Source organism: Phoenix dactylifera, chromosome 8 (genome assembly GCF_009389715.1).
Source record: "Phoenix dactylifera cultivar Barhee BC4 chromosome 8, palm_55x_up_171113_PBpolish2nd_filt_p, whole genome shotgun sequence".
NCBI classification, from domain to species: Eukaryota; Viridiplantae; Streptophyta; class Magnoliopsida; order Arecales; family Arecaceae; genus Phoenix; species Phoenix dactylifera.
Genome location: NC_052399.1, coordinates 13512048 through 13539984, shown reverse-complemented (window position 1 = coordinate 13539984; position 27937 = coordinate 13512048). Strand labels below are relative to the sequence as shown.

General features: G+C 35.8%; 1 protein-coding gene and 1 long non-coding RNA gene across 3 annotated transcripts; one reads left to right on the top strand and one right to left on the bottom strand.

The window, feature by feature from the left end:
• The first annotated feature begins 81 nt into the window (after positions 1-81).
• Positions 82-27865, top strand: LOC103695884. Of its 2 annotated transcripts, XM_008777337.4 has the most exons (19): positions 82-377; positions 1552-1644; positions 4543-4736; positions 5466-5570; positions 6600-6700; positions 7373-7451; positions 8722-8733; positions 8895-8960; positions 9162-9230; positions 9324-9380; positions 10421-10498; positions 11438-11535; positions 11623-11668; positions 16540-16667; positions 22926-23034; positions 24735-24797; positions 26051-26116; positions 27340-27563; positions 27663-27865. In XM_008777337.4, exons 1-18 carry the CDS (start codon positions 266-268, stop codon positions 27523-27525), a joined length of 1662 nt encoding a protein of 553 aa, XP_008775559.2. In that variant the 5' UTR covers positions 82-265; the 3' UTR covers positions 27526-27563; positions 27663-27865. The 2 variants fall into 2 exon arrangements, with proteins under 2 accessions (XP_008775559.2, XP_008775552.2); XM_008777330.4 differs by having other exon boundaries at positions 27340-27865.
• Positions 19620-22928, bottom strand: LOC120111579. Its single transcript, XR_005512797.1, has 2 exons — positions 22046-22928; positions 19620-22006 (listed from the first exon to the last, which is right to left on the bottom strand). It is a non-coding gene; the product is annotated as an uncharacterized LOC120111579 (long non-coding RNA).
• Positions 27866-27937: the final 72 nt, after the last annotated feature.

Here is a 27937-nt window from a genome sequence, read left to right as displayed (position 1 = left end):
AATTTTTGGGGGGTGTCCTGAGCAATAGGGGGGGTGTATATAGAACCACCCCAACTTTACTTAAGAAGTCGGCAGGTGACCCCCGTCCGTATTACGCGTCGTGGGGTTTAAGAGGCTCGCCGACGGCACTGTTGCGCCCATCGCCTTGAAGAGTAGAGAGCGACGCCTCCGACGGCCTCAGAGCTCTCTATATATCCTCCTCCCCGTATCTCGTCGTCGTCCCGGTCATCCTCTTCTCCTCATCTTTCCGTTCTAGGGTTTTGACATGTGGAGCCGACGAGCGTTCCGTCTCTTCCAACGAATCCGGTCTGGTGCCCAATTCGCCACCGCGGACGCTCCAAGGGTCTCCACCGCGGGCTCATCCATCTCCTTCTCCGGTAATCTCTATTTCTTGATTTCTACCCTGGTATGGCTTTCTTGAATCAATGGAATGTTGGATTCCGTAGTGCGATCTCTATTCTCTTCGATTTAAGAATTCTTTCCTTTGTTTCTTTTCTTTCTTGGCGTCTAGTTTTGGTAACGTGTAGATTTGATGAATCTTGGGTATGTCAAGGAGTATTATGATGACTGATGGTTCGGTACTCCGTGTTTTAGGGTTTTACAGCTTTGAGATCATACCTGGTATAATCGTTTGGAAAAACAAGTGCTTGTTGCAGACTGTATTTGAACATAAAAATTGAGTGTCTTTTCTGCTTGCTGTTAATGTGATGGAAGGACTTGAATCATTTGATAATTAATAAATGGCCTTATGATATATTTCTTTGAATTCATCTGTATGGAGTAAGCAGAGATTTCGGGTTATAAAGGAAGCAGGACATTTGATTCTTTTTCTGAGTTTGTAATCGAGATTGATGTAGGCGAGTAGCTTATTCTTGTGATTTCTACCATGAGAGTAAGTTTGAAGTAATTAGGTGGAAAGATGAAGAGGCCATGGATTCTGAAATCCCTTGGTTTTCAACACATTAGAAAATTGCCTTTCCAGTATCTCAGCACTCTGTAATTTAGATATTTGCAGATTTAAGATGCATACCGGGATAATCATTTGAACAATACAAGTGCTTTATTGTCTACAGTGTTTGAAAAGGATCTTGACTGTCTATTTTGCCCGTTGTTGATGTGATGGGAAGATTTGATAATTGGGAAAACAATGCCGTTACATTTGATAATTAAGTCTTCCCCCTTAGGATGCAAAAGGTACAATCTATACATCGTGTAATCGCTGAAGCTTACACCATCATCATCATAAATGTTGTTTTTGTTGTTGTTGTTTTCATATCTAACATCAGAATCCGTGCTAGCTAATCACTATAATTATGAACTTGTGCACCATTTATTCTTTTGGTGCAAATGAATCAATCAGGCCTTGTTTGGGATGTTGCTGCCGGATATGGCAGCAAATTCCAAATAGGCCCTTAGTCTGGATTTTGTAATGTTCATTACGCTAGAGTTTTTCCCATATTGACACTCATAGATGATATTCAAAAAGGCAACATAGCAATTGATTTAATATGTATGCCGGGTTCTTAATGACCATATATATTTTTTTTTCAGGGTCAAAAAGCTATGGCCAATCTAATTATGGTTCCACATGGAGGAAACATCCTTGGAATTTCATGTTGGGGATTGTACTATCTGGACCGACTGGTACGTCTTTCGATATGCCTTTTGTGTGTTTTTTGAATGATTTTCAAATATCGTGTTGTTTCCAATGACACGTGATTTTTTTTTTTCATTTGAACACAAAGTGATTATGTTACACTCTTTCTTGGTGGAGGTGGGGGGGGTGGGGATGATGTTGGTTTGTGGAGAAGAGAAGAGGTAAAATTGTCCCAAATAAAATGTAGTTTGCTGAAGTGTCACAATCAATAATATCTATGTCCTTTCGAACACCAAGAGCTCCCAAAAATCATGTGCAAGTTTGACATTGGAGTGGATACCACATGACCATCACGGCTCACATAAAAAAAATTGTGCACGTGCATGATCTGCCACTACAATGCCCCTTAAATGTATTTTGTCCAATCATGCATGGTTGCTTTTCCGTTAGAGTGCCAACAAGAAAAATTTGGAGGGCTTGAGAGGGTTGCAGTGGTACCAATGAAGAATCAGTATATCATACTAATCTAGTCTTGGTTATCCAGTCCATAAAATCAAAATTTTCCATGTATCTGCTGTAAAAGGCCATATTTACACCTTGTTGAAGCTCTGCTGTATCTACTCTTCAAATGGGTTGATATGTATTAATATTATATCTGCTTTAGTCTTGTCCTTTGATTTCTTTATCCCCATTCGGGCACTTGAAGTATCAGAGCCTCAAGTCCTTTTTTCGGAAGAGAATTCCAATTTACTCCAGGAATTGTAGCTGATATTCCATATCTACAAGTATAAGAAATATGAATGATAAATTTGTTTGCTCACAACTTGTCATAGAAGCATGATGAATTTTCTCATTTGACTGTTTTTACATCATTGATTTTTGTGGAAGAAGGACGAGAGGTGTTGAACTGATTCCCATGTTTGGTCTTCACCTTACATCAGCTTGATATGCAACTTCTCATTATCTTCAACCATAAAGGAATGAAATACGGTGAAATTGTTTTCTGAAGTATTCAACATTCTTTGGAGGTCCCACCTGTGCTGTCTCAGCCTTGTTGATCATGTTAACAAACTCTTGCAATTTGAAAAATAGTGTTGTTTTGATACTTAAAACAAGCTTCTGTGGAGAAGAATGAGACTAGTACACCTCAAAAGGCAGTTTATATAGATCCTCATTGGAATTCCATTTAGTTACCAACAAATGATAATCATGTCTCAAAATTATATCTGAAGCACTTTTTTATCCTTGAAACACTGAAATCTGATGACATGCAGTCATAGAATACTTACAGACTCTAAAAAGATCTTTCCAGCAACTAAAAAAATTATAGTTGTGGTGTTTGGTGTTGATATTTACTTCTTGGAAGTTTTCTCATTGACTAGCCCTTAGTAAGATTTACTTTTGCCCCTCTGATCATATGGCAATCTTGCTTCCACTACGTCACCTTGCTATATAGAATATGGTTGCGGACCTCTGGAGATTGGAGGAAGGTTACCAAATTCGGGGAGAAGTTGGTCCATGGAGTTGTAAATTAAGAAGTATGATGTTTCTGACACAGAAGATCAAATATGAATGGTGTTTACTGTTTAGATTTTATGTTAGTCTGCAAGATGGAAAAAGCTTTATAGTGAATGTTAGCTGGCTTTAAATGGTGAGGAGTTTATACTGAATTCTTTCAAGTTTCAAGAGTGCCGGTTGTAACACTATGTACTGATGGAAAATTTCGAAATATTTGAGCACTCTTGATGAGTATACATTCCTTGCATTTTTCCACCCAGCACATTCTTAAAGTTTGTCATTTGTCGTCAGGGTCATTCCTATTTCTAATTTGTGTAGTAGTCAAGCTCAACTGGAGATTGAATTTCTTTTTTGGGCAACATTCATCAAGAAAATTTGGAGTTGACCACTTCCAGATATGTAAGCTTTGTAAGCAGTTTGTTGGAGAGTAACAAGGAGTTGGCTAATTGTTAATCATTTGAATATGTGAAGGCTAGGTTTTTGTGGTCCCATTAATCACAGTCGCTGCCATTATCTTGGTTTTGGCACTCAACTTTGAAGAATATTCTGGAGCAGGGCATGTTACTTGACTTCATAGCATGGGAAAGGAGATGGAAAATTCATTCTATAGGTGGTAATTTCTGGCATTTGGAAGGAAATCATTGGAAGATTGTGGACAAGCCTGTCTAGTCATTCAGAAAATAAGGGGCACATAGTCTATGGCCCTGCTTTTTTTTACGAAGGAGTGATATTTGTGAAATCTTGCATGTAGATATGATGTCTAGAACATGTATCTCAAATGTAAGTCATATTCTCCAAAGAAGAAACTGCACCCATTTTACAGGACAACATAACAACAGTTCAGGTATTGTTGGGATTTTGGCAGAGCTAGTTGTGGAGGGATTTTGGGGAATATAATTTCTCGATGACTTCTAATGGAGCAAAGGTTTGAATTTTTGACCAGGGTTTGAATATTGTACCTCCTCATTCATAATGAAGTAACTAAAGCTAACTGATAATGTAATTGGCTAATTGCTTGGGCCAGGGTCGAATCTTGAAAGGCCCCTATACAGACTTGATTCCTTACCTCACAACAGGCATGATATTGCTAGTGTCTGTGCAATTCTCCCTCGTGTTCTCTAACTATCTGGTAAAATTTTTTTTTCTTATCTAAAGTTATTGTGGGGACACAAAAGTTACATGAGGTTTTTGTTTTGAATTTATAGAATCCATAAGTAGGCTCTTTGCTTTAATATAATTCTGGTTGTCCTTGTTTTAGAAGTAATTTTCTTTTCAATAGTTTCACTATCTAGTTGTCAAAAAAAATTGTGGATCATGTATCCAACTTGTTATGCAGTATCATTTTCTGATATTTTGCAGATGTATCATTTTTTTTTAAAAAATTATATAGGTTATCATGACTAATCTTGATCTCTGCGGTACCGCAGCAATTTATCTCGGTTTCAGCAGGAACCCTGTCTTTGCTCAGGATGTTTCTGTGGCTGATTTGGTTACTGAAAATGATCAAGCACAGTCTTATGTTACTGGTTTACGCAGAATTGAAGATGGTTCAGTGATATCAAATTCACATACGTCTAAGTGGAGAATTTTTACGGATAATGGCAGGGATCTATTTCTGAAAGCACGTATCTCATCATCTCTTACTTCTATTTCCTCATGTTTTTATTACCATAGGAATTCTGATGAACTTGTTGTTTTCATGGGTCATTCTGCTGAGCATAATCTTGTTGCCCAGGCTTTTCTTCTAGACCTAATACAGTCTTTAGCCCCATCATCAGTTAGACCAGACTTGGAAGCTGTGCTTTTTCTTTTTATTCCCTTTTTTTTCTTTTTTGGCATCAGGCACTGTATCGTTATAATTAACTTCTAATGGACAAACTGATGTTAGCTAGATTTTAGGTTCTTCATTCCACGACATGACACTTGTGTCACATCACAGTGGACCCACAGTTTCAGGTGTTTCTTAGATATAATTTTCTGTTAAAATGTTATTGACATGTATTATGGTACAAGAACTGATGAGCTAAATAAAGGCCTGCTAATATGGTATATTCTGCAGTACTTATGCAAATTTTCATGTGGCCATCTACTAATCATTTCACAATCGGCTGGCTCAGGCGTTTTACTTTGCCCTGGTTGGTTTCTCTTGGGTAATAACATAGAATTTTCTTTCTTGACGCAACTTGAACCAATCTTTCCCGTGTCTCAGTCGATATGCCTTAGCCTTCATTACTGGAGAAATTCTTGTTTTAACTTTTAACCACAGTTAAAACTTAATTAGTTTTCTTCAAATGATCTCTTCATTTGAGCTTCTTCTGGAATTTTCACTACTCTTGTTCTTATTGTGTAGGGTAAGCTAGATGAAGCCGAGAAGTACTTCCAGTCAGCTTTACATGAGGCTAAAGAAGGATTTGGACCAAGGGATCCACATGTTGCATCATCATTTAACAACCTGGTAAATTAGTTATAGGTTTGATTACATCCTTCTCTGCTAGTTGCTATTTTCGTGAAGTTAGTATTCTATTTCTCGGCCATGTAATAAAGTCATGGCAGTCCCTTTTTCTCCCAATATAAAATGAAAAGACATTGCTATTGTCTCAGAAAACTTCAAATAAAAATGAAAAGGACATGAAACCTGGCATTTTCATGAATATGCCAGTGAATTTCTTAACTTTTTTCACCTGATACTACCTCAGATCCTGGAACTATGTATCTACAAGATAAAACATTAACAGCAACTAACACATACATTTCTCCCTTGTTGATAAATTTGAGGTGATCTATATAAACAGATAACAACGTGGATAATGACCGAGGACAGGATTTAAAGATTCCAATAGGCCTCCCTCGTTCCCTAAAAGACATGCAACTTATTAGTGCAGTAACATCTGATATAAAGATTTCGATTGGACTCTTTTTGAGTATTTAGGTAGATAACAGATATAGCGATGCGGATCATGACTCATTTTCACTCAACTGGACAAATATATCTGAAAGAGGGATTTATATATGTAGGTAATAACTATATATTTATCTTCTCGAAATAGTGAACCTTACCAACCTAAGTGTGGGAAAGAAGTAAAAATTTAGTGAGAAAGCATTATTTTATCTTAGTTCTAATGTACATGTTCTACTTGAATACATGAAGCTTATAGAAGCATCTATATACCATTTGCCATCTACTTGTGTATGTTATCACCTATGTAACATAAGATCGTGTAAAAGTTATTGAACGTAATCATATATCAGTTTCTTGGAATAACATCGGAGGTGGCCCTATCTGGAAAGCCAACCCCAAATCGTTGGGAAAAGGCTAGATGATTATGATTAAGTTGACGAATCATATGTCAGTTTCACTTTTATTTATTTTCTTCATCTTACTGCTGAAAACTATTTTTTCCCTGAAGATATGACTGTTTGTCTAAAACTTTATCTGGTTTTATGAATCATTTTCTGTCAATGATCATTTACCTGGTTTTTGCAGGCAGAGCTTTACAGGGTAAGAAAAACATTTGAGAAAGCTGAGCCATTATATTTGGAAGCTATTAGTATCTTAGAAGAATCATTTGGGGCTGATGATATACGGTATGTTTATTATTTTCACATTTTTACACTAGATAATGTTGTTTGGTTTTTTAAGTACCAAATTGACGAATCAAGGATCATAGTTGTGGAGGTATGAAATGCAGAATAAAAACAGAATGGGGAAATAACCATGAAAGAATCCATGTTTCACATGATTCCTAATACTTGAAATGTCAGAGGCATGCATGTTAGTATTATATGCACTTTTTACCTTTCACTCAGTAATATATAAGTTCATACACGGTGTCCATATTATATTTCCGGAAAAGAAAACATGTTAGCCTTTTTTGATTCTTAAAAAACATAATAAAAGATGTAAGCTAAAGTGCGATGTCTCTTTACTATGAAAATAGTTTCACAAGTTCTTTCTTATTGATGATTGTCGTAATTAAAAATCTCATTTTTTGAAATACTGTTTGGAATAAGTTATCCACATGATTTCTGGTAAACTGTATAATTTGATTAGAAAATTTTTTATTTAAACAAACACGCTAATTTTGAATCATGAACAAAAAATAAGATATCCTTTCCCACCTGATTTATGCTTAAATTATTCGCATTAGTATACATATTAAATTTCATGATTTTTTCTTTCATTAATGTTATAATATTTTTGTGAGCATAAACAACCTACTGTGTTTGCCAGAAAGTAAGATAACATGCTTGTTTTAGTGTAGGGGCTGCTCTTCACAACCTTGGGCAGTTTTATCTTGCACAACGGAAACTTGAACAAGCACGGACATGTTATGAGGTAGCAATATATTGTTTTGATTATTTTTTGAAGGGGATGATATTTCATTTCCGTGGTACCTGGGTTGGTCATAATTGTTGATAGCTGGGTTCTTTGTAATTGAAAATTTTTGACATGCAGCTTATGTCCATGTCAGTTTGGAGGATATCTCAATGTCTTGTTTCATTAATGGTTTAACTTAAGTTGGTTACTTCACTGGTTTGTGCTTTTATTCTTTAGTAGCTAATCAAGTATAAGAAGTGAGGGCATGAAATGTACACGATTCAAGTACTAGAATGTACCATATTGTTTGCTTGTTGGCCGCCGGGTGGTGGGGGGTGGGGGGATGTATCATGTGTCAAACAGTATTTGGCTGTATATGTATGTATTGGTCTATATTGTATTATGACTTGATATGTAATATCTTCCTTTTGTTTTAAATTATATCCAGTCAGACTGTTCTAAGCATATCATTTCCTGTTCGCATGGTTTTGGGATAAATTGGAAAACTTTCTTCAAAGAAACATGATGGTCCACATATGCTTAGGTCAGTAGATGCTGGCACTGACAAAGTTAGTGAGCAAAAAATTTGGTGCAGATTGTTTCTGACAATGCACCAAGTAATTAGCAGCAGCAAATTTGTAAGTGGGAAGCAACCAAATATCTTATAGACCTCACATATAGCTTGCTGTAAGTGGATCTAACTTTCAAGGTTCTGACTTCCATTATTTTAGTTACATGTAACAAACAGACCCTTATAGAAAGTGTAACCTGATCAACAATTCTAGTATTTCTCTTTCTTTCTTTATTTTTGGTGTCGTTACTAATATAATATCTTAAATAAATTCCTTATATATATGCAACAAAGAGTACATCTATATAAATTTAATTAAACCTTCTTGTGATGTGGCCTTGGAATTGAACCTGCAATCATTGTGCATGTTCTAATATGCTAAACATACAGATCTACTTGCCCTCTTTACAATTCATCGTGTCCAGTAGGGATATGATTGGAAAGAAATATCCTACATTGTTGCTTGAGACCGTGATTTGTTTTCAAGCATGATTTTTTTTTTTTGTGAGACAAGTCTTTCTGTTTAGCCATTTTGTTCATCTTCTACATTCTCAATGCATCTATTTACTTGTACTCCGTGTTTTTATGTCAAGTAAAGAATATCTTTCTTTTTCAAAGCAATGTCTTACAACGACATTTTATTATCCTGACAATGCTTTCCACTGACTTTTTTTCTTTTTTTTCTCTTTTATTGTCATTTCATTTTTCTGCTGGCAGCGGGCTTTGAAGGTACTAAATTCTAAACATGTTTCCTTTTATCATCTCATGTTTTCTTTATCATTTCATGTTTCTGCAGTCACCAATTTTTATATGGTGCTTTTGTTTCACTCTTTATATAGTCAACTTCTATTTTTCTTATGTTGTGATATGCTTTTCTATAACTTGTGCAGATAAAAGGTCGTGTTCTGGGCCATGGCCACACAGACTATGCAAATACAATGTATCATCTTGGAACGGTAAAATCTGAGTTGCTTATTCATGAAAAGAAATTACCATTCAGATTTCTTTCATTTCAACAATACTTCGTAATTTGGTTAAGACATTGTGGTGTTCAGAAAAGTTTGTTGCTGTGATTTTACTTTTCTAATGATGCATTCAGATTTTTTGCCTAAGCATATTTGTTCGTATTTATGAAAAGTTATACCTTTATTTCTTAGGTGCTGCATCTACTAGGGAAGGAAAAGGACTCAGTGGACCTTATACAGGAGTCTATTAGGATCCTCGAGGTTCTTTGGTGCATGTTCAATTAACATGTCTTTTATCATGCCTTGGAATTTGTAGATTATAGTTTTGATGGCTGATAATTGACAATCTTTTAGGAAAGTGGTCTAGGGGAATCAACAACATGTGTACGGAGGATGAGGTATCTTTCTCAGGTAATAAGCTCATGCTTTTCCTTTTCAACTTTTATATCCACACTTTGACTAGTATTAACATCAAATCCATACAGCTGTATGATATCTTTATGGAAAAAATATGTTCAAAGATATGGTTTTTCCATTGAGAAAAAACCTAAGGGCTCTCATATTTGCTCCTTCAAAGTCATTAATTTGATATTTTTAAAGATGCCACAGATGTTCATCATCTCCTTGTAACAATTTTTAAAGTTGCCTAATATGCCATAGCTTTGCAATGAGGCCACATGTATCAAATTCTTTCTTTCTGTCTATTCTTTTTTTCTTAAATTTTCGATGCTCTAATAGTTTTTGTAGAGCTGATTTACTTTCTTTGCACAAGATAGAATTCTGTTGTACCAATTTAGTGTTCAAGAAGTTAGGGGTTTATTGGGTAAGTTTCGGTGACTCCTTACAAGTAGAGTTTTAAAGATGTGTGTCATTTGAACTTGTTTGTAGAATCATAATTAAGAAGGCTTGGTTTATTGAAAGCTATGTTAGGGCATTATTTATCCAAAAGACCGGTTATTGATGGTTGATGTTTCCTCTTCTTTTTGTTAAATTTGTGTCATGTCTTGTCTGTCACAAAGCTCTTGTATCCTGGCATGCCGGAATAATGCCTCATTTGTTCTTCTAGGTCCAAAATCTTGGTATCGAGTACCGTATCGGTACCTTATCGGTTCGGTTCGGTACGGTGTGGTACGATATATACTCTGTACCGAAATAGTTCTCTAACAATTTTTCTCAAATTTATCTTGGTACGCGTCGATACATGTCAGAATGCTTCGGTATAGGCCAATACGCATCTCGATATTACCTCGGTATGCCTCGGTATAGGGTTTGTACTGACTCGAAGTTGAAATTCATACCGGTTTTCTTCCGGTACGGTATGGGAGCAATTCACTTCTTCATTCTATCAATTGAGCTAAATACCAATGCTTGTTTAATAGATGTTATTGTTTTATCTCTTAACATGTGAGCTAGTTGGAATTATTTTTACAGGCAATTTTCTTCTCTTGCAGATTTTGCTCAGTTCAAATCGACTGGCTGAGGCTGAAAGTCTGCAAAGGAAGATTTTGCACATCTTGGAACTTTCAAAGGTTTGCCATAATATCTTTTTTGTTCTGAGACTTTTTTTAAGACCTTTCCCTTTTGTTAAATGTGCATGACAGTGAGGTCTAAAATTAACCCCTGAACTTGTTGATTTTCATTTGCTTATGTCTTAATTTTGTGTGATACTTTGATAAATCTACATGAAAGATGTTTTATGTGTCTTTTTCTTAAAGCATTTGTACCTCTTTTCCCCATGAAGACTACAATATAACATTAGCATTTCACGTGGCATCCTGTTTCCTTCGAAATTAGTTAGCTGTTATAGTAGTCATTACATAGGAATCAGTATAGGGCAAGTAATTTCATATATCATCACTTTCCCCTTCTTTAAGGATGATGATTTGTAATTTCACTTGTTCTTACTTGCACCAACACCTCTTTTGCAATTCTTTGTAGTGTTTTATATGATTTCTTCCTTCACCATGAATACACGTATAAGGGCATATGTTATTAGAAATTCTTTAAATCCTTATACAAAGCTAATACTTTAGGCTTTCTAAAGGTTTTTTTTTGCACTTCTGATACCCCCTGATTTAGATTTGTAGTCCTTTCAAGGGGAGTTACTTTCAACATTCATTGCATGTGAGCTTCATCTAAACTAATTCTTCGTAAACTCAAGTGTTAGTTTTCCTACTTTTAAGATCTACCCTAATGTTTTTCATCATTCTTCATGCATTTTATTCTTATGTTATTTGCTTGGTGCTGTCAGCTTTGCATATCTTTCTTTCAGTCTAATATCTTTACATCAAAGAAAATCTTAGAAGAGACCAAAACAACTAGAAACAATGTTTCCTAGTTCTGAAAGGACTCTCATCTTACTTGTAGCGACCCTAGGACTCCAACGAAATTTGATTAAAATGGACTTCTAACCACATTCACAGGCTACTTGTTTTTGTGTTATACGAATTTATGAAGCTGCTTTTTAGGGATGGGATTCATTGGAAACCGTAATAGCAGCTGAAGGCCTAGCCTTGACTCTACAATCTAATGGGAGTTTGCTGGAAGCCCAAGAACTTTTGGAACGGTTGTTTTTTAATGTATTCAATTTTGTTCGTGTTCTATTGCATTGTATGTGTTCATTGAAATTTAACATGACATGATGGCTTTGCAGATGTCTGGTTGCTAGAAAAGGGATTCTTCCCCCAGCTCATGTTCAGGTTTAATTTCTTATCCTGGTTGAATGTGCTTTTAGTTGATCTTTGATAGAATGTTCTTTGGAATCATCTCTCTCTCTCTCTCTCTCTCTCTCTCTTGTTCGATGTATTTATGTATGTGCATATATATGGTTGACCAAAGCGTGGTCCAACTATCCATATACATACATAAATATACATGTTTTTTTTGGTTTTTCGTTTTTTGTGTGGATGCACGTATAGATACCCCCCCACCTTCCTATAACATATTTGAAATAAGCGCGCAGAGTTTCCATATACTTCCCTTAACAGCAGTGTTTGCAAGTTAAATGGAGAGTTTGTCCTGAAAGTTGTAGTTATTGGTGAAAATACATTCTCAACTACCAGACAGTTGTGGTCTTTGAATCATTAATGCTTGCTAGAGACTAGAAGCTAGAAAGGATGGCCTGTGTTGTTTCCATGGACTTGAGCATTCAATGGAAACTAGATATTATGGTTTAAAAACCTTAAAGTGGACATTTTGTACTGAATGCACCAGCAGCCAAAAAGCGCCTAATGCTACTTACAAGCATTGCAAGGCTGCACATATAGGCCATAAAGATCTAGGACCGTAGAGGTGGAGAATTTTTGTAGAAATTGAGATATATGATAAAGTCTCCATTGATGTCTTAGGATACACATCTTAATCTGATACCACTTCAGGTTTGTTGATGAGAATGAAGGAGCTAGACACATAGAAAATTGTATCACATGTTAAATTGGTGGATTTTGGATCTGGAACCATCTAATGGCTTGTACCAAACACGAATCTTGGTTGCTGTCATGAATGAGCTACTTTTATTGGGTGAAATTCAAGCCACATAATAATGTAATTAGATCATTATCAGATCATTACAAGATATTGGAGGGTAACAAGGTCTAGGGAAACATAAGAGTTGGCTAAGACCAAAGGCACTGAATTTTAAACACTTAGTGAACCGAGTCAATTAGCAAAGGTGAAAGAAGACCATTATAGTAGTCAAAAGAACAGAGCGCTTGTAAGCATGTCAAACTAAAATTAGGTTGAGATATAGGGAAATGATAGCAGAAGAACAAATGCTTTCTCAAGGACCAAATAAAGAAGGGAATAGCTAAAATGCCCGAATATGGACCTATAGAAGGAAGTTTGAAAGTGCAACTGAAGTTATAATTTTTGTGTAAAATATATTTAAATAACTAAAAAATGGGTACTTCATATGAAATTGAACACAAATCAAGCCGTATGACTGAAATCTCTTGCCCGGTCGGTTAGACTTGTTGAGAATATTCTTCAAAAGTGATGAAAATGAGATCGCTAAGTATAACCAAAGATTTTCATGAAAGGGATTCGGATCTTTTCGTGTGATAATTTGGTTTGAAGTTTGTTTAGAAACGTTTTCCTTGAAATCCTACATTATTTGTTCTGAGACTATTTGGCGGAATAAACTATACGTAGACGTTATTTTTTTACATGTTGAGATTGGAACATGTCAATTGTTGGAAGATCCAACGAGCTTGAAAATGTCAAACAAAAGCTTGACAAACAAAATGTTAATGGACTTTATGGTTAGTCACAATATGGTCATTAAATTTCGACATCCATCCTATGGACCTTGTTTGTGGCACTACTGGATTATTTTGTGCCATGTAGAGAATATTGATTAATGAGTTAAGAAATGTTTCTTGGCCCCATTAATATGCAACTTTAGGAGAAATTACCATAATGCAACAGATCCTATGTGGTTGGTGGTTGATCGTATATATACACTTGCGATATCCCAATGGCACATGTAATTTGAGTAAACAATACGTAAGTATATGCTGTGTTAAACATGCATGATACATCTATATACAATTTCGTATTGTCCATTTGCTGATGATAGCTATGCAGACAATTGTTATTGAAGGCTGATAGCTCAATGTATATGCACACAACATACTATATAATATTATAGTATATGTACGCACATTATGAGGGTTTGTGTGGACGTGTATTTAGTCCTACCTCGGCTATGCATTGGGTAGATCTTGGGTACTGATACCAAGATAAAGAACCTAAATAATATTTTGTCTAGCTTGTCTAGGTGAGGTCTTGAGCTGTTATAAATAGTATCAAAGCGTACCCGACTCATGACCTATGTGGACTAGGGAACACTATAACATGGGCCCATTTGGGTTGACTATGGGTTAAGTGTAATGTTTATGATTGGATTTCTGGTATTTGTGATTGGATTGGGATGGATTTGGACCCTTGGTTTCGCGTGGATGCTTGGGCTTAAATGAGGAGAGTATGTGGGGACTTGTGCATGCATGTGTGTAGTCCTACATTAGCTATGCATTAGGTAGATCTTAGGTAATACAGGGCCAAGAAACCTAAATAACACATTCTTGTCTAGCCTTTTTGGGTGCGGTCCTATGTTATTACAAATCCTCTATCAAGGTTGAGGCTGGTGTGGAACGGCGGAAGGTTGGTGCAAAGTTGTTGCTCTAGCATTGGGCAAAAAACCCCCTCCCTAATTTTTTTCCTTTTTTTAAATAGAAATCGGCAATCCCCATCAATTTTTTGGTTTTGGTACGCTACACAAGTTGTGCAACAAATCCGCACCCACATGTATATGTATATATTATCTATACATTTTGCAAAGGAAAAAATTATTATGTATTGTTATTTTATCATTTTATGTTCAAAGGTTAAAAGCACTAATAGAAACACTGAAAAACCAACCTTGGCTTTCAGTTAGTTCCAAGAGAAAATTAAAAGTTTTGGTTTTGATATTCTATCCGATCCTTAAAATCGTAGGTGGGCAGAATCCAGGTCCCATGCAAATACTTACCCCTCATGGATTTATGGTGAGACATACAAGGGTTGCTTATAAAGATTTTGCATTCGATGTTGTCATTTGAAATTTCTAGCTACATGGTACTTCTTGGTTTCGTCAGTGTGATAATGATGGCAAATAAGTGCCGAAGATGGTTTAGCATTGAAATACTGTTCTGACACTTTTACCTGGCTTCTTCTCTATATGTTCTCTCTTTTGTAGTATAAGAGAATCTTGACACGGTACTCCAAGATAGTGCTATATGGAATAACCTACGAGTTGTTCTTCCTACTTGGCAATTAGCACTGTACTTTTCATGATAAGCACCAATCGCCTTGCAGCAAACCAAAGGTTGTCAAACTATGGATGTTATTCCTATTTGTGGAAGATTGACATTAAGTTATAATATCGGTCACAAAATAGTCTCAAACTTCAATAATTTTGAGCTAAAAGCCGATCACATATACTTGTTGGTCAAGTCCAAATACTTTTACCAATACTAAGAATGCCTTCTCGTGTAGGATTTCCTCATATTATTGATCTTTTGTTTAATGGAAGCATGGACCACTATTTTATCGTGACAAATAAATTCCTAAACCATGCTTATGCTGAGTTCATTTCTCTTATCCTTGATGCCATTTTAACATGAAGGCTATTGTTATCTTCTTTATATCTTTGTGTAGCTTCTAATATAGTTAAGGTATGCATTTATATAGAAAATTTGTAATGAGTACTTCTTGAACCTCAATAATGACAAATTATGATTTTGTTAATTTTCATATGATCGATGGTATATTGCATACTTTTTTAAAAAATAAAATAAAGTATCAATCAAGGACCGGTACTAAGACTCGAACCAGTTGCTCGATGGTGTGGTATGGTATGGGATTGCCATGCCGTTCCGAGGCGTCGACAAAGGGAGATCCAGAGAGGAAAGGGGAGAGGGAGGAGAGAAAAAGAGAGAGAGGGCTTTCGGTCCTCCTTCCATCTCTCTTGGCCTCTCTTCCCCTCCCTCTCCCTCCTTTCCTCTCCTCCCTCCCTCCCTCCCTCCCTCCCTCTCTCTATCTTTTCCTCTCTCTCCCTCACCTAATTTTTCGAACTGAGGAGCAGAACCGAGCTGGTACACAATACGGTTTGGTACGCACCCCAAACCGAGCAGTTCAGGGCTGTACAAAAGAACTTTGGTACTATCAATTGAAGTCTCAATGGTGTGTGACTGTACTTTTTTTGGATCTGGATTATTGTTTGCCTTTGGTTCAGGTGTAAGAAATAGTGGAACAGGAATAGTTATTCTTCGAATCATTCTTGTTTCCATTTTGCTAAAATTGATGGAATTATACTAGGCTAAGGATGTCTTTGTCCGTACAAAAGGAGGCAGCAATAAAAGAGGGCCTTGCTCTAATAATAAAGTTATTCAAGTTAGCTCTAGGAATAAAGTTATGTGAGCTCTTCATTCGAATAGTTATTCTAGGAACGAACAAGATTGACCGGAATAACTTATTCTTGCTTTTTAAAACGTGTTTGGAGACACCCTTAGATACTATATGAAGATGGAGTTGTTCATCCTAGTTAATGTATCCTACTAAATGATGTTGTTTATGCGGATTTGTTATCTTTGGATTTTGGTCCAAGGAATTCACAGATGGTTAGGCATCACAGATGACTATGCATTGTTACAATAAGCTCATTTTGTATTGTGTTAGCCAAGGTTCACCATCTCGGTACCGGATTCCGTACCAGTACCATTTTATTATAGTACCGGATCCCGTAATAGTATGGTACAAGACTGCATATCAATTCGGTACCTATATGGTGTGATTCGTCCGGCATGGTATCGGTACGATACGATACGCCCGGTATGGTACGGTACGATATCGACCCGTATGACAAATCTTGGTGTCAACTAAGTTTCTATAAGAAAAATTGCAATATCAATTAAGTAAAGAAGTGGAAAACAAATTTAGGTATTTTTTATCTGCTGATGGGTATTTTTTTGGATTTTTTAATTCAATATACAAGATTTAAACATTTATGCTGTAAAAATTTTGTATGTTGTAGGTGGCTGCAAACATGGTTCATTTGGCAAGAATAGCTATACTCAACTCTAAGAAACTATGGAAGATAAAAAGTTCTAAAGCAAGGAGTGAACTTGAAAGAGCAAAACTTCTTATAGGCGACTCAATCAGGTTTATGCATTCTTTTATGCCTTTTATCTTTTTTACTTGATGATGGATCTATGTAATAATATGATCCACATTTAAAATCCTTCATTGTCGAGGCAGAAATAGAATAGGACAAAGCTGCTTCTTTTGGTATACATGGATATTAAACAGGTATAATGGATAGCTGCTCAAGTTGACAGCTGAGTGCATTCTTCTGAATGAAAGCATTTTATTAAAATTATTTGAATTTTCTTATTGAATGACCTTTTCCCATTTTTACTTTCTGAAAGAGGACTTAATCTAGGATTTTTATGCCTATAATTTCTTAGGATATATGCATCTGTATTGTTGATAATTTAGATCTATTCAGTCTATAATATTACTTTAATTCACTCTAAGGTTTGGCGAACCAGTTCCGGAGGTTGTACTGGTCGGCGATTGTTTCGGTACGGGATGGGTCCATACCTTGCCGTCCCAGGGCGTACCAAAACAAGGAGAGGGAGAGGGAGCAGGGGAGAGGGGAAGGAGAGGGGGAAGGGCACACAAAGAGGTTACTCCTTATGTGATAAACATTAAATGTTATTGTCTTTATTGGGGTTTAAGTGCTGGTGCCCGTGGGCATGCTGGCCATGGGTGGCACATGCTGAGCTGTGCCGGAATAAGAAAAGAACTTATACCCTTTTTTGATTTAAAAAGATTTTTAAAAAGAATCAATATGTGCTATGCTTGGTGCCAGAAATGGTTCGTTCGACACAATGTGTCATTCGGTAGGGACCAGTACAGGCTAACACTTAAAAAGATGTGATCTTGATGTCTCCTCTCTCTTCTCATTTCTTTTTCTTCCTTTTCTTTTAGTGCTCAATTTGGACATTTGAATGGATCTCACTGGATTTATAAGATTTTAAAATTATAATGGAACTAAATGGAACCTAGTGTTTTAAAAGCCAATTGCAGGGTGCAAAGAAGTGCGGGAACTGATAGTGCTTAGGTAGAAGGTGCGTGCATAGGTAGATGGCAATGTAGTTTTGAAAAGATAAATAGGCTTTATTAACCATTATTTCTAGCTGTCCTATTAATGACAAATCCTAATTCAATATTTTCCAAATCCTTTATCACAACTTCCGCTCATGTTAATTGAAATCTTTCCTCCTTTTCTAGATCCCTAAACAAGGATTTAGGCACCCCTCCTGACCTGAGCTTAGTAGGTTCATTGCTTATGCTATCTCAACGTGTTTTCTGGTTGCCCTGTCATCATGGCATTTTTCTTACATTTTCACTAATACACTCATTTCTTGGTTTGTCTTTCCAAATTTTACCATATACGAGTTCATGTTCTCATGTTTATTACATCCATTTAATTTGCTTGGGCCCCTCTTTAATGCCAAAGCTTCGAATGATGCGAAAGAGCGGGCCATAGTATTGTCTTGTCAAACTTTGCCATGAGTTGCTTCAGGAATGGGGAGCAACAAAGCTGGCTGCAGGCATTTTGGACAAGGCTAAGTGCCTAGAATTACAACTATATTTTATTTGATATGGATGTTCATATAACATCCAGAAGCACGTACCTGCTTACCTCATATGTTGTTAGCTATATCTTCATTGTCTTTCCATTCTGTTGTATGTAGTTGTTTAATAGTGAACCTGGTTAGTTTGTGGTATTTCTTGGCTATCAACTTTAAATGTAACCCTAATTACATTTCAAACTACATATTTTTGTGAAAAAGCATGCATCTGTGGTATAATCTTTCAGTATCTGTTACTAGTTCACCAATGATTGGTGTAAAAAGATTGGAGTTTAGTGGACCCTTGGTTGAAGTCTAACATGATCAACATGCCACTAAATCTTTATAGCTACTCCTATTTCTTGTCACTACCTCAACATGCATGACTTGAACTATTTTAGTTTATTGTTTTTGCACACCTTTCTTCCTTATGACCACCTCATGTTACTCCTATTATATCAAGAAATCATATGCCATTGGGACAGGATAGTACCACTACCCTTCTGATGGAAAACTAGCACCTATACCAACCTTGGGATGCCAGAACTGATTAGACCGGTCCAGTCTGTACCAACAGTCCATACCGGTTAGTACCAGCTGTCCATACCAACACCTTAGTCATTGCTTTTCATTTTTATTGATTCTGAAGTTTAGGTACATATCGACCATGCCAGTATTGTACTATTGTGGGACAAAACTGATATGGGTTCTAATATAGCAGTATTCAAAACCTTGTATTATATGCTTTCTCCAAGTTGATATATACCATGTGCAGATTCTTTTCCTCTTCTAATCTTTGCCTGTGGAAGAAGTGGTAACCTTCTCTTTTGATCTGTTTTTGCAAAAAAAAGAAAATGTACCAGTTCACGAAGGTGGTTGTCATTTTGCTTGGTTGGTGCTCTATCAATTCTTCCCTTGGCTTCATAGTTTGGCTCATTGAGTTGGATGCCCACTAATTTATGCAAGATGAAGCTTGAGAGAAATGTTTCCATTATTTATGAGCTGTGTTATCAGATTTTTCTGCTACAATGAAGAACTAATTGAGTTAGCATTCAGCTCATCACCTGGTATGTGGGGGTTGCATGTTTCTAAGAGCTTAAATTTGCTCTAGAAATCCAGAAGAGCAGGAAAAAAAAACAAAAAATCAAATTCTTAACACTGGTAAATATTATTGATATTGTAGCGGACAATGTTCAGCCAGAAGAGATCCCATTTTTCAGACATGCATGAACTCATCTTTAATTTGGGGGAAGATAATTGATTTTCAGATTTTTTTTTTTCAGCATGTGAATGGCTGTTTGCTGTAAGCTATACAATCTTTTGATTAAACTTCTCTTTGATTGACTGTTTAAGTTAAAGGATGGGAATAAAGAGGTTTGGCCGAACCTCCGATATTTTTCTTGAAATTTGACTACTTTTAGCTCCACATAATGTCGTTATGTCAATCTAATATATCCATTGCTAAAGTTGTTTGATTGCAGAGAAAAGAGATTATAGGTCCAAGTTAATGTATATGTAAGCTAAAATTGAACATACACATGCATAAACTGAGAATCAATTTACTATAGCGAGCGATTTTTTGGAATAGTTGAGATTGGACATGTTCAATTTGCACGGCACATCCATGTAGTGTTTGAGATATTCTTGGTGGCAACCTTCTTCTTGGATAATGGCAAGAAGCTGATTTAGACACTAAAAGTTAAATAGTAAAACTAAAGTTTACCATCTAAATGCTAAAAATTGTGGCAACCTTCAAGGTTTTTAGGTTGTACTTAGCCATGTTGGAAGATTTATCATGAAGCGAGATGTGTAACATTTTTTCTTGGATAACGTAAGAAGGTGATCTAGATACCAAAATTAAAGTTTATCATCTAAATACTAATAAGGCCTTGTTTGGACTTGCAGTTGGTAGAAGAGCTTTTGGAAGTAAAGTTTTTATAAAAAGTTATTTGTTGTTTGGTAATTACATTTCTAAAGTGTTAGGAAACTTTAACATGTGTTTAGTAACCAAACTGAGAAAGTGCTTTTAGTATTATGACCTAACGACAATAAAAAATATTGCATAGTATTGTACAGTAGAGTATAATACAATGAAATATTACATATTATTGCATAATATAATATTATTATAATGTAGTGTAATACAATATTATATAATATAGCATAATGATATAACATAATATGATATAATATAATATAATAATGTATTATTACATAGTATAAAATTATTATAACGCAACATAATGTAATATAATATTGTAATATAATTTTATATAATATAGTATAATAATATAATATGATATAATACAATATAATAATGTACTACTGCACATTAAAATACTATTATATAGTATAATATTATTATAATATAATATAATATATTTATAATATAATATACTGTATTTATAGTATAATAATATAATTATGAGATTTGTTCATAAGCATTTTGGTCACCACAAAAATTTCATAAAAGCCAAAACAACTTTCTGACATTTGCCAGAGAACAACTCCCGAGTAGACTTTTTCAGTTTTCTATTTTTGAGTCCAGACCTTTTAAGCTTTTTGGCAAAGTTGAAACAACTTTTAGATTTTTTACTAAACACCACTATACTATCCAAAAGTTCTTTTGGAGGGATGGAAAGTGCTTTTTGGCTTTCCAAAAGCTTTTCCAAACGAGGTCTTAAGTGTTGTAACCTTCTAGGCTTGTACGTGGTCAATAGTGATTTGAAAGATTTAATATTATGGAATTTCTCTTTCCTTGATTTTTTTGAATTATTTTTATCATAGAGGATAACTTGTCAAGGTCTCCTTTGCTTCCAGATTGTTCTTTAATGCCAAAATCTCTGATTTATGCTTGATATAGTAGAATGTTTGATGTTACTTTTCAATAGTATGAAATAGAAATATTCTTTGTTTGCTTATTTATAGAACAAATTCCATATCTTCACGGGTATCAAAGGAATGGACTCACTCTTATATCATCTAATGCAAAAAATTCTCTAAAGCAAAAAGAGAAAATAATGGAGAATAGGAGTGAGGAGGGGCAAAAAGTGTCAACTCTACAACCATAAAAATAACTGGTGAAAAAACTTCCAAATTCTCGAACTTTATTCGTCTAAAAAATGAATATCAAAATCTTTTTCCATAGGGTACTATAGTGTTATGTTTATATAGCATACAAGAAGAAAACAAAATCATAAGCAAATTTAAAATCTTGAATTGAAATTGAAATTACTACTCTACATTCTCTTATATACTATCTAAAACTTCTTATCACTCCTAGAAGGAGTCGGACATGGTACAGACAGGGCACCTAGAAACAGTTTTGCCTATCAAATAAACACTAGAACCAGTGGAAGTATTGGTGGCATTTGCTGCAAAATGAGTTGCAGCTTTTAGCAGTTTTCAGCCATTCCTCTCCGTTAATTACTAGAACATGATTTTTTGTAATGCTATGCTTTTTGAGCTGCTGCTATTTGAGATAGTCTTGCTCTGGTGCTCTTTTGTTAAGCCTATGCTTTTGATCCAATTTTTTCAGAAAAAATAATTCCGCTACACTAACTTGCAAAAAGAGAGAGAGAGAGAGACCTCGTATATTGGCACGTTAAGAGTGTGGTGCAAGCTTGTTTGATTAACTGTGCATATTAAGATTAGTACTTCCCATCAAAGAGGATAAGATTCGTATGTGCATGACACATACGAGTAACGTAGCCATATGTGCATGGCACATACGAGTAACTTAGTCAGCAATTAATCTTTTCCAGACAGTTAAAACCAAGGATTGCTGAACCGAGCCAATCCGCTCTCCGACTGGGTCGGTTCTCCAATGAAAAACGGTTCCGGTCCCCTAGGGGCCGGAACCTGATAGGATGTGGCTGGAACAAACCAGGGGACCGGAACCTGATAGGATGTGGCTGGAACAAACCGGAATTGGACGGTTCCATCCAGTTCGAACCAGTATTGAACCATACCGGTTGCCGACCGGTATGGGTCTCGGTACCGGTTCGACGAACTTTGATTAAAACGTTTGAAGTAGCATCAGAATGGCATGATATATCTATAGTAGTCCTAAGAACAAAAACAATCATGCTTCTCCTAGCTTTCATCAACCATGTGGAAGTGCTAAGATATCGTTGTTACTTGGTTCACCATTTCCTAATAATATGTAAGAATATGTAAAAAAAGGCTAGAGTAACTTAGTTTCGGATGTTATTAAAATAAACACATGTTACTGGCTGACAAGTTAGTGAGAAGCATTTACAGCTAAATTTCATTCATAACGAGTTCCATTTGTCGTAAACTCCCAGCCAATAGTACAGGTTTGATTTAAGTTTCCTATTTTCTTTGACTTTGGCAGTTTTTAGTTTATAAATTCTAGTTTTTATGTATGTGAGCATCTAAATATTGTAAATTTCTATGTATGTATGTATGTATGTATCTATCCTGGTAATAGGTATACATGTATATCTATGTAAATGTGTGTATCTATGTTTGCATATGGTAGTAGCAGATCACCTTTCAGAAACTTCTCATTGTAGATATTGGGTGGTTCAGCCTGAGTGTACCTCCCATTTTTCTTGTGACGTGCACATACTTAACTGATCTAACATACATGCATATTTTGGAGCTGCTTCATGTTCAGTAATTGTTTAATCTCTAGCATTTTCATCTTTAAATAAATTATCCTCTGCCAACTTGTACTCGTAGGTATGTGTTTTGGGTCTGCAACCTATTTGTTCTATTTCTCAAAGTATTATTTCTGGTTATCCTTCCTTTATAGGATAGCTAAGGCTGTTTTGGACCATCCAAGCAAGAACAGAAATAGCTTTCAAAGTAATAGTGCACCTACTGAAATTGAGAAGGATCAGCATGTAGCTCTGATCATACTGGTCAGTTTCTGTTGGACTATATAATCTAATGAATATATTTATTGTTGACTGGTTTCTGTTATAATGTCAACTGAAAATTGTTAGCCAACAAAATTCGACTCTTTTGTGATGTAGTGCTTATCGCACTGGTGAATATATATTGTACTCTATTTTTTAAAAAACCTTTTTATTATTTAGTTTTCTTTTACTATGCCATTGAAAAATTTCTATGATCCTGCGTAATTCGACTCCATGGTTTTTAACAATATGATTACTTTGTTTATTAATTCAATTTGGTTATATAATTTATATTCGCTAGTTTTATTGATGAATAAGGGAATTTCTTCTAATGCTGTCTTCTCTCAAGTCAAGTGATACCAAACTTCTCCTTGCAATAGATTCTTATATTTTGATAACTAATGGAAATTGAATATCAAGCTGCTTCAATCTTGATAAATGTTGGTGTATAAGTCAAGCCACCCTTTATCAGAATAAGATACCAAGATCATAAGTAGCCTTAACATTTAGGATCCTCAGAAAAGCAAAGTTACTTGGGATCTCTTATTATGGATTGGCTCTGCTAATGCTCCTTGATATGATTGAAGGTGGGAATGATATTTTAGTACTATAGATTGGTGTGGCCATAATGATTACTTACATTAAATGGATGCACATGTTACCATATTCTTGTCGTTGAAAACCTATGCATCTGTTTACTTCTACTTTCAATATTCTAGTATAACTAATTAAATGAATCAAACCATGCTTCCAAAATATTCACAAATGTCTATTTATACATACCGGCAAGAAATGTCGAACACAACTTTTCCAATCCATTGTCTTCTGATGTTGTATGACATTAGCTGGAAAATTGGAGACTACCAGTCATTTATGGTGGCGTGCCATCCACTTAACTGTAAAACTGTTACCTGTATGTTGATGTTCCATTTTAGTATCGAAAATTTATCTTGTCCATCTATTAAATAGCAAGAATGGATCTCGTAATCTTTTACTTGAATAGTTAGTTTGCGTCAAGTTTTAAAATCTTTGTACCAAGATCCATTTCAATTGTGTGCCAGTATGGTACTGGTGCTGACCAATATTGGAAAGGCCAGAGAAAGGATCCTCCACCTGTTTTGACATGGTACTGCTATCATATTGGAGCAGTACCGGCACATGCCACTATGTACCACTCGATACTGGTAGGTACCACCTGACACCCCTGAGTTCAGCCTGGTTTTGCCCAGAATTGGGTACCAAAGGGCATAATACTTACTGGACCTTCACCACTCTGGTTTTCTTTAGCCAGTACAACGGACTTCTACTTAAATCCTTGAATTTGCAGTATGTTGCCTAGGTCTGATTCTCACACACATAATTCTAGAAATGTTTTGAAAATCAACATGCTGTGTTTTTGCAGATGTCTGCAATGAACAACCTGGTTTCCATTTTTAAAATCAAGTGTTGATTGTAGTATATGAATATTCGAATAAGAATAAAGGAAGAAGAGGGCACGTTTAAGAAGTCTATGCAGTGCCAGTCTCTCTAAGATGCATTCGGTGTACCATCAATTGAATTAGATAGTTGATGCATTGATTACTGTACCAAATAGGTGACTTTCAGAATGAAAGTTCTTAAAATATTGAAACTACAGCCTTTTCAGCATCTGTTTATACTTACCATGTTTATGGAACCTGATTGTATATACATTCTGTATGTAGCTGCAATCTCTGGATGCTGTTGGCCTTTTGGAAGTTACAAAGCAAGAATTACTGGAAACAAAGGTCTGTTTCTTAGCGCTTCTTCTTCTTTCTTTTGGAAAAAATATCTTATTGGATAATTGTTATTATATTTAATGTTTTTATTTAGGTGATGAGTCTTATTTTCTAACTGGGATACAGTTCCTGGCTTTTATAAGGCTGCATACCTGGGGATTCGGCTCATTCAGGCCACATTCCGTTTCCTCTCTGCAGCCTGTCTCCATACAAAGGTGGCCTAGACACTGTGCCAGGTGGTTAGGAGGCACATTTATATGTGGCCGCAGAGATCACTTCTTAAAATAGTAGATACTGACTTTCTAGTTTTCAAGAATCTGAAAGTTGGACCGTGCTCAAGCATTATATGCATGTAGTGTTCTCCATGTCCGGGGAACTAATTCGCTTCAGTAACTTGTTTACAAAACTGTAATGTCTCCCGATAGATATTAATGTCCAGATAGCCAAACACTCAATTTTCTGTCAAACATTGAAGTGGCTGAATAGAGTATTAAATCATTTTTCTCAGTTCTGTATATAATAGATGCCATCGCCATAACCTGTTGCAACATAGACAAGATTGTAAATACAGAAAACTTTTGAACTGCAAGATCGTTATTTGAGCGAAGAGATGTCTAGGGTTAGGTCAATTGTTAAGGTTTTATATGAATTGTTTCTATCTTGTAACATGTTTATTAACATAAGAGGAATTTTGATTGAACTTACTGCTTTTCTTTTTTCCAATTTCCAGAAGATATTCAGATTAGGCTTGTATACTTCTACATCAGATGTGAATGGGTTAGAAAAAACATTAAAATAAATTGTTTCTCCTTTCAATGCATGCAAACCCTATTACACTTGTCGCTAGCTAGTTTCCACAGAATGCTTCGAGATCTGTACCGAAGTTTCATGTTCAGTTTGATGCAGATATGAACGTGTATCAAACTTGACACTTCAAAATTTAGAATGAGATTTCTTACATTGGTCGTGGGGTTCTGTCTGCTGCCACAATTCAGTTACTCTGAGTACATGCTAGCCAAGTTGTATGGACAGTAGCTACGAGACTTATAATTTTATAATTTCTGCAAAAACAGTTAATAGATTCTGTAATCCATCAGCCTGTTTAGTGATCTATGTATTATTGATTAGTCATAGTAAGTACATTTGTTTGTTTCCTTTTCCACTTTCAATCCTCATCATGATTTAGTTTGCCTTCCTTTCCGAACCTTGGTCTGGTCTTTTCAATTTTTAACTGAATCAGTGATTGTACGGTCTAAACTCAGGAGGCATGCGAATTTCCATCAGAGGCTGAACTTGCTCTTCGTGAGTGTGTTTCAATCTTCAAAGAGGTACTTCTTTGTTTTTTTAAAGCTTTTGCCTTTGTGAAGACCATTCTGCAGATTTATTTAAGCATATTTCTGAGTATAGTCAGGTTGTCATGTTACTATTTTTTTGTTTATTGTGATGAAGTTAAGAAATTTAGAAGAGTTTTCCTATAATTAAGTTGGCCAAAAGTAGGCCTGACACTACTAAATTGGTTAGAGAAAACCTGTGGGGATTTCTATTCTATTACCTTGAACATGGCATCTCTTTCTTTCCTAAAAGATGGTGGCCCCGGTTATGGAGGCAATGCATGCCTTCACCATTCCCTTCTGCTAATCAGCTTTAACGAGTATTGTTCTGGTACTCTATGCTCTCTGTAGAAACAAATATTATTACAAGGTCAGGTAGATACACTACGGTAGTGGAAGGAGCAACTGGAACCCTCATGCTCCTGGAAAAGGCATGTTTCTTCAAAGATTGACTTACTGAGTGCATTGGGTCCATGATGCTCAGGATACTCCTGCACCAAGTGAACCAGTGATATATATGCTTTCAGTAAGAAAACGGCAAAGTACAATTCTCAAAGCTGATCTTCAATAGAGTGGGATAAGTCATGTGGTTGTACATATCATGTGTTGTGTGACTGTTAATTTAGGTTAGTTGGTGCCTCATGAGATGGTCTAGTCACTGACAATGTAGGCCAAAAATCCTCAGGCATCAAGGGTTGATAGTTGTGTAGAGTAGTTAGGCAATATTAACTAAGAAGACCTAAACAAAAATAGCAAGTGAAATTATTTAGAGACACATCTGTGTCAGAGGATCTGCATTTTGGTGGGAACCCATGGCAAAGTTTTAGATATGTAGAGCTGCCCCCAGATCGATTACATGGGACTTCTTGTTTATTTTATTTAATTGAGGTGCTTGATTTGTTTATAATAGTTTTCATTTCCCTACTCTTAAATATGTTTCTATGGAATATCTTGACCAACTGCTTTGCTGTTTTGGAATCTAAAAGGAGAACAACTTCGTGTCTAATTTGGATATCTTGAACAAACTGTTCAGTTCGTAATGCATCCTATCAGCATGTCCTCTCGGCACTTGATTCAATGATGTGCTGTTGTTTGTGATGCAAGTTCCGTACTTAATGATTGAAAAAGCGAAACGTCCTTTTTCTACATTATAAGATACTAAGCTGTTGATATGACTAACAGATCACTAGTCTTTTTTTTCTATTGGGTTCTCTGTGCAGTCTCAAACACGGATGATGTTGCTGAGTGCTTCAGATGTCAGGGCAGAGTATCTTTCATGCCTGAAGCATCTCATGAGTCTCCTTAGTGAAAGTACAGATGAGTCGAAGTTAAGAGTGCTACAAGAGCTGAAATATGAAGTCCAGCATATAGAAGCCGAGCTCGCACCAAGGAGGCAAAGAAAGTAATCCATTTTACTGATCTGGCTTGTTAGGATCTTTTCAGAGTCAGTGTTCATCATCCTTATTCTTCCTTCCTGGAAATGTAGATTTTGTATACTCTTGGTAGTACAAATTTTTGCCACTTTAATCATTTTTTCTTTCAGGTACGATGCAAATAAGCTAATAAGCCAGCTTAGTGGTCGGTAAATATGATAGTTGGACATTTTTGTCCAATCAAATTTAAAAGTAGGCATTCTCTAAAAACTTCGCCATCAGGTGGCTGAAGTCATTTTTCTGTTGCTTTGTTCTTGTTTTCCGTGGGTCTGTGGCTTTAAATTAATAACCAGATGTCCGCTTGCTTTCTGTCTGACTTGTTTTCGATCCAATCCTCGTGAGTTGAATATTTGTGGTGCTTATGGAATTACAGTGTACCACCCGC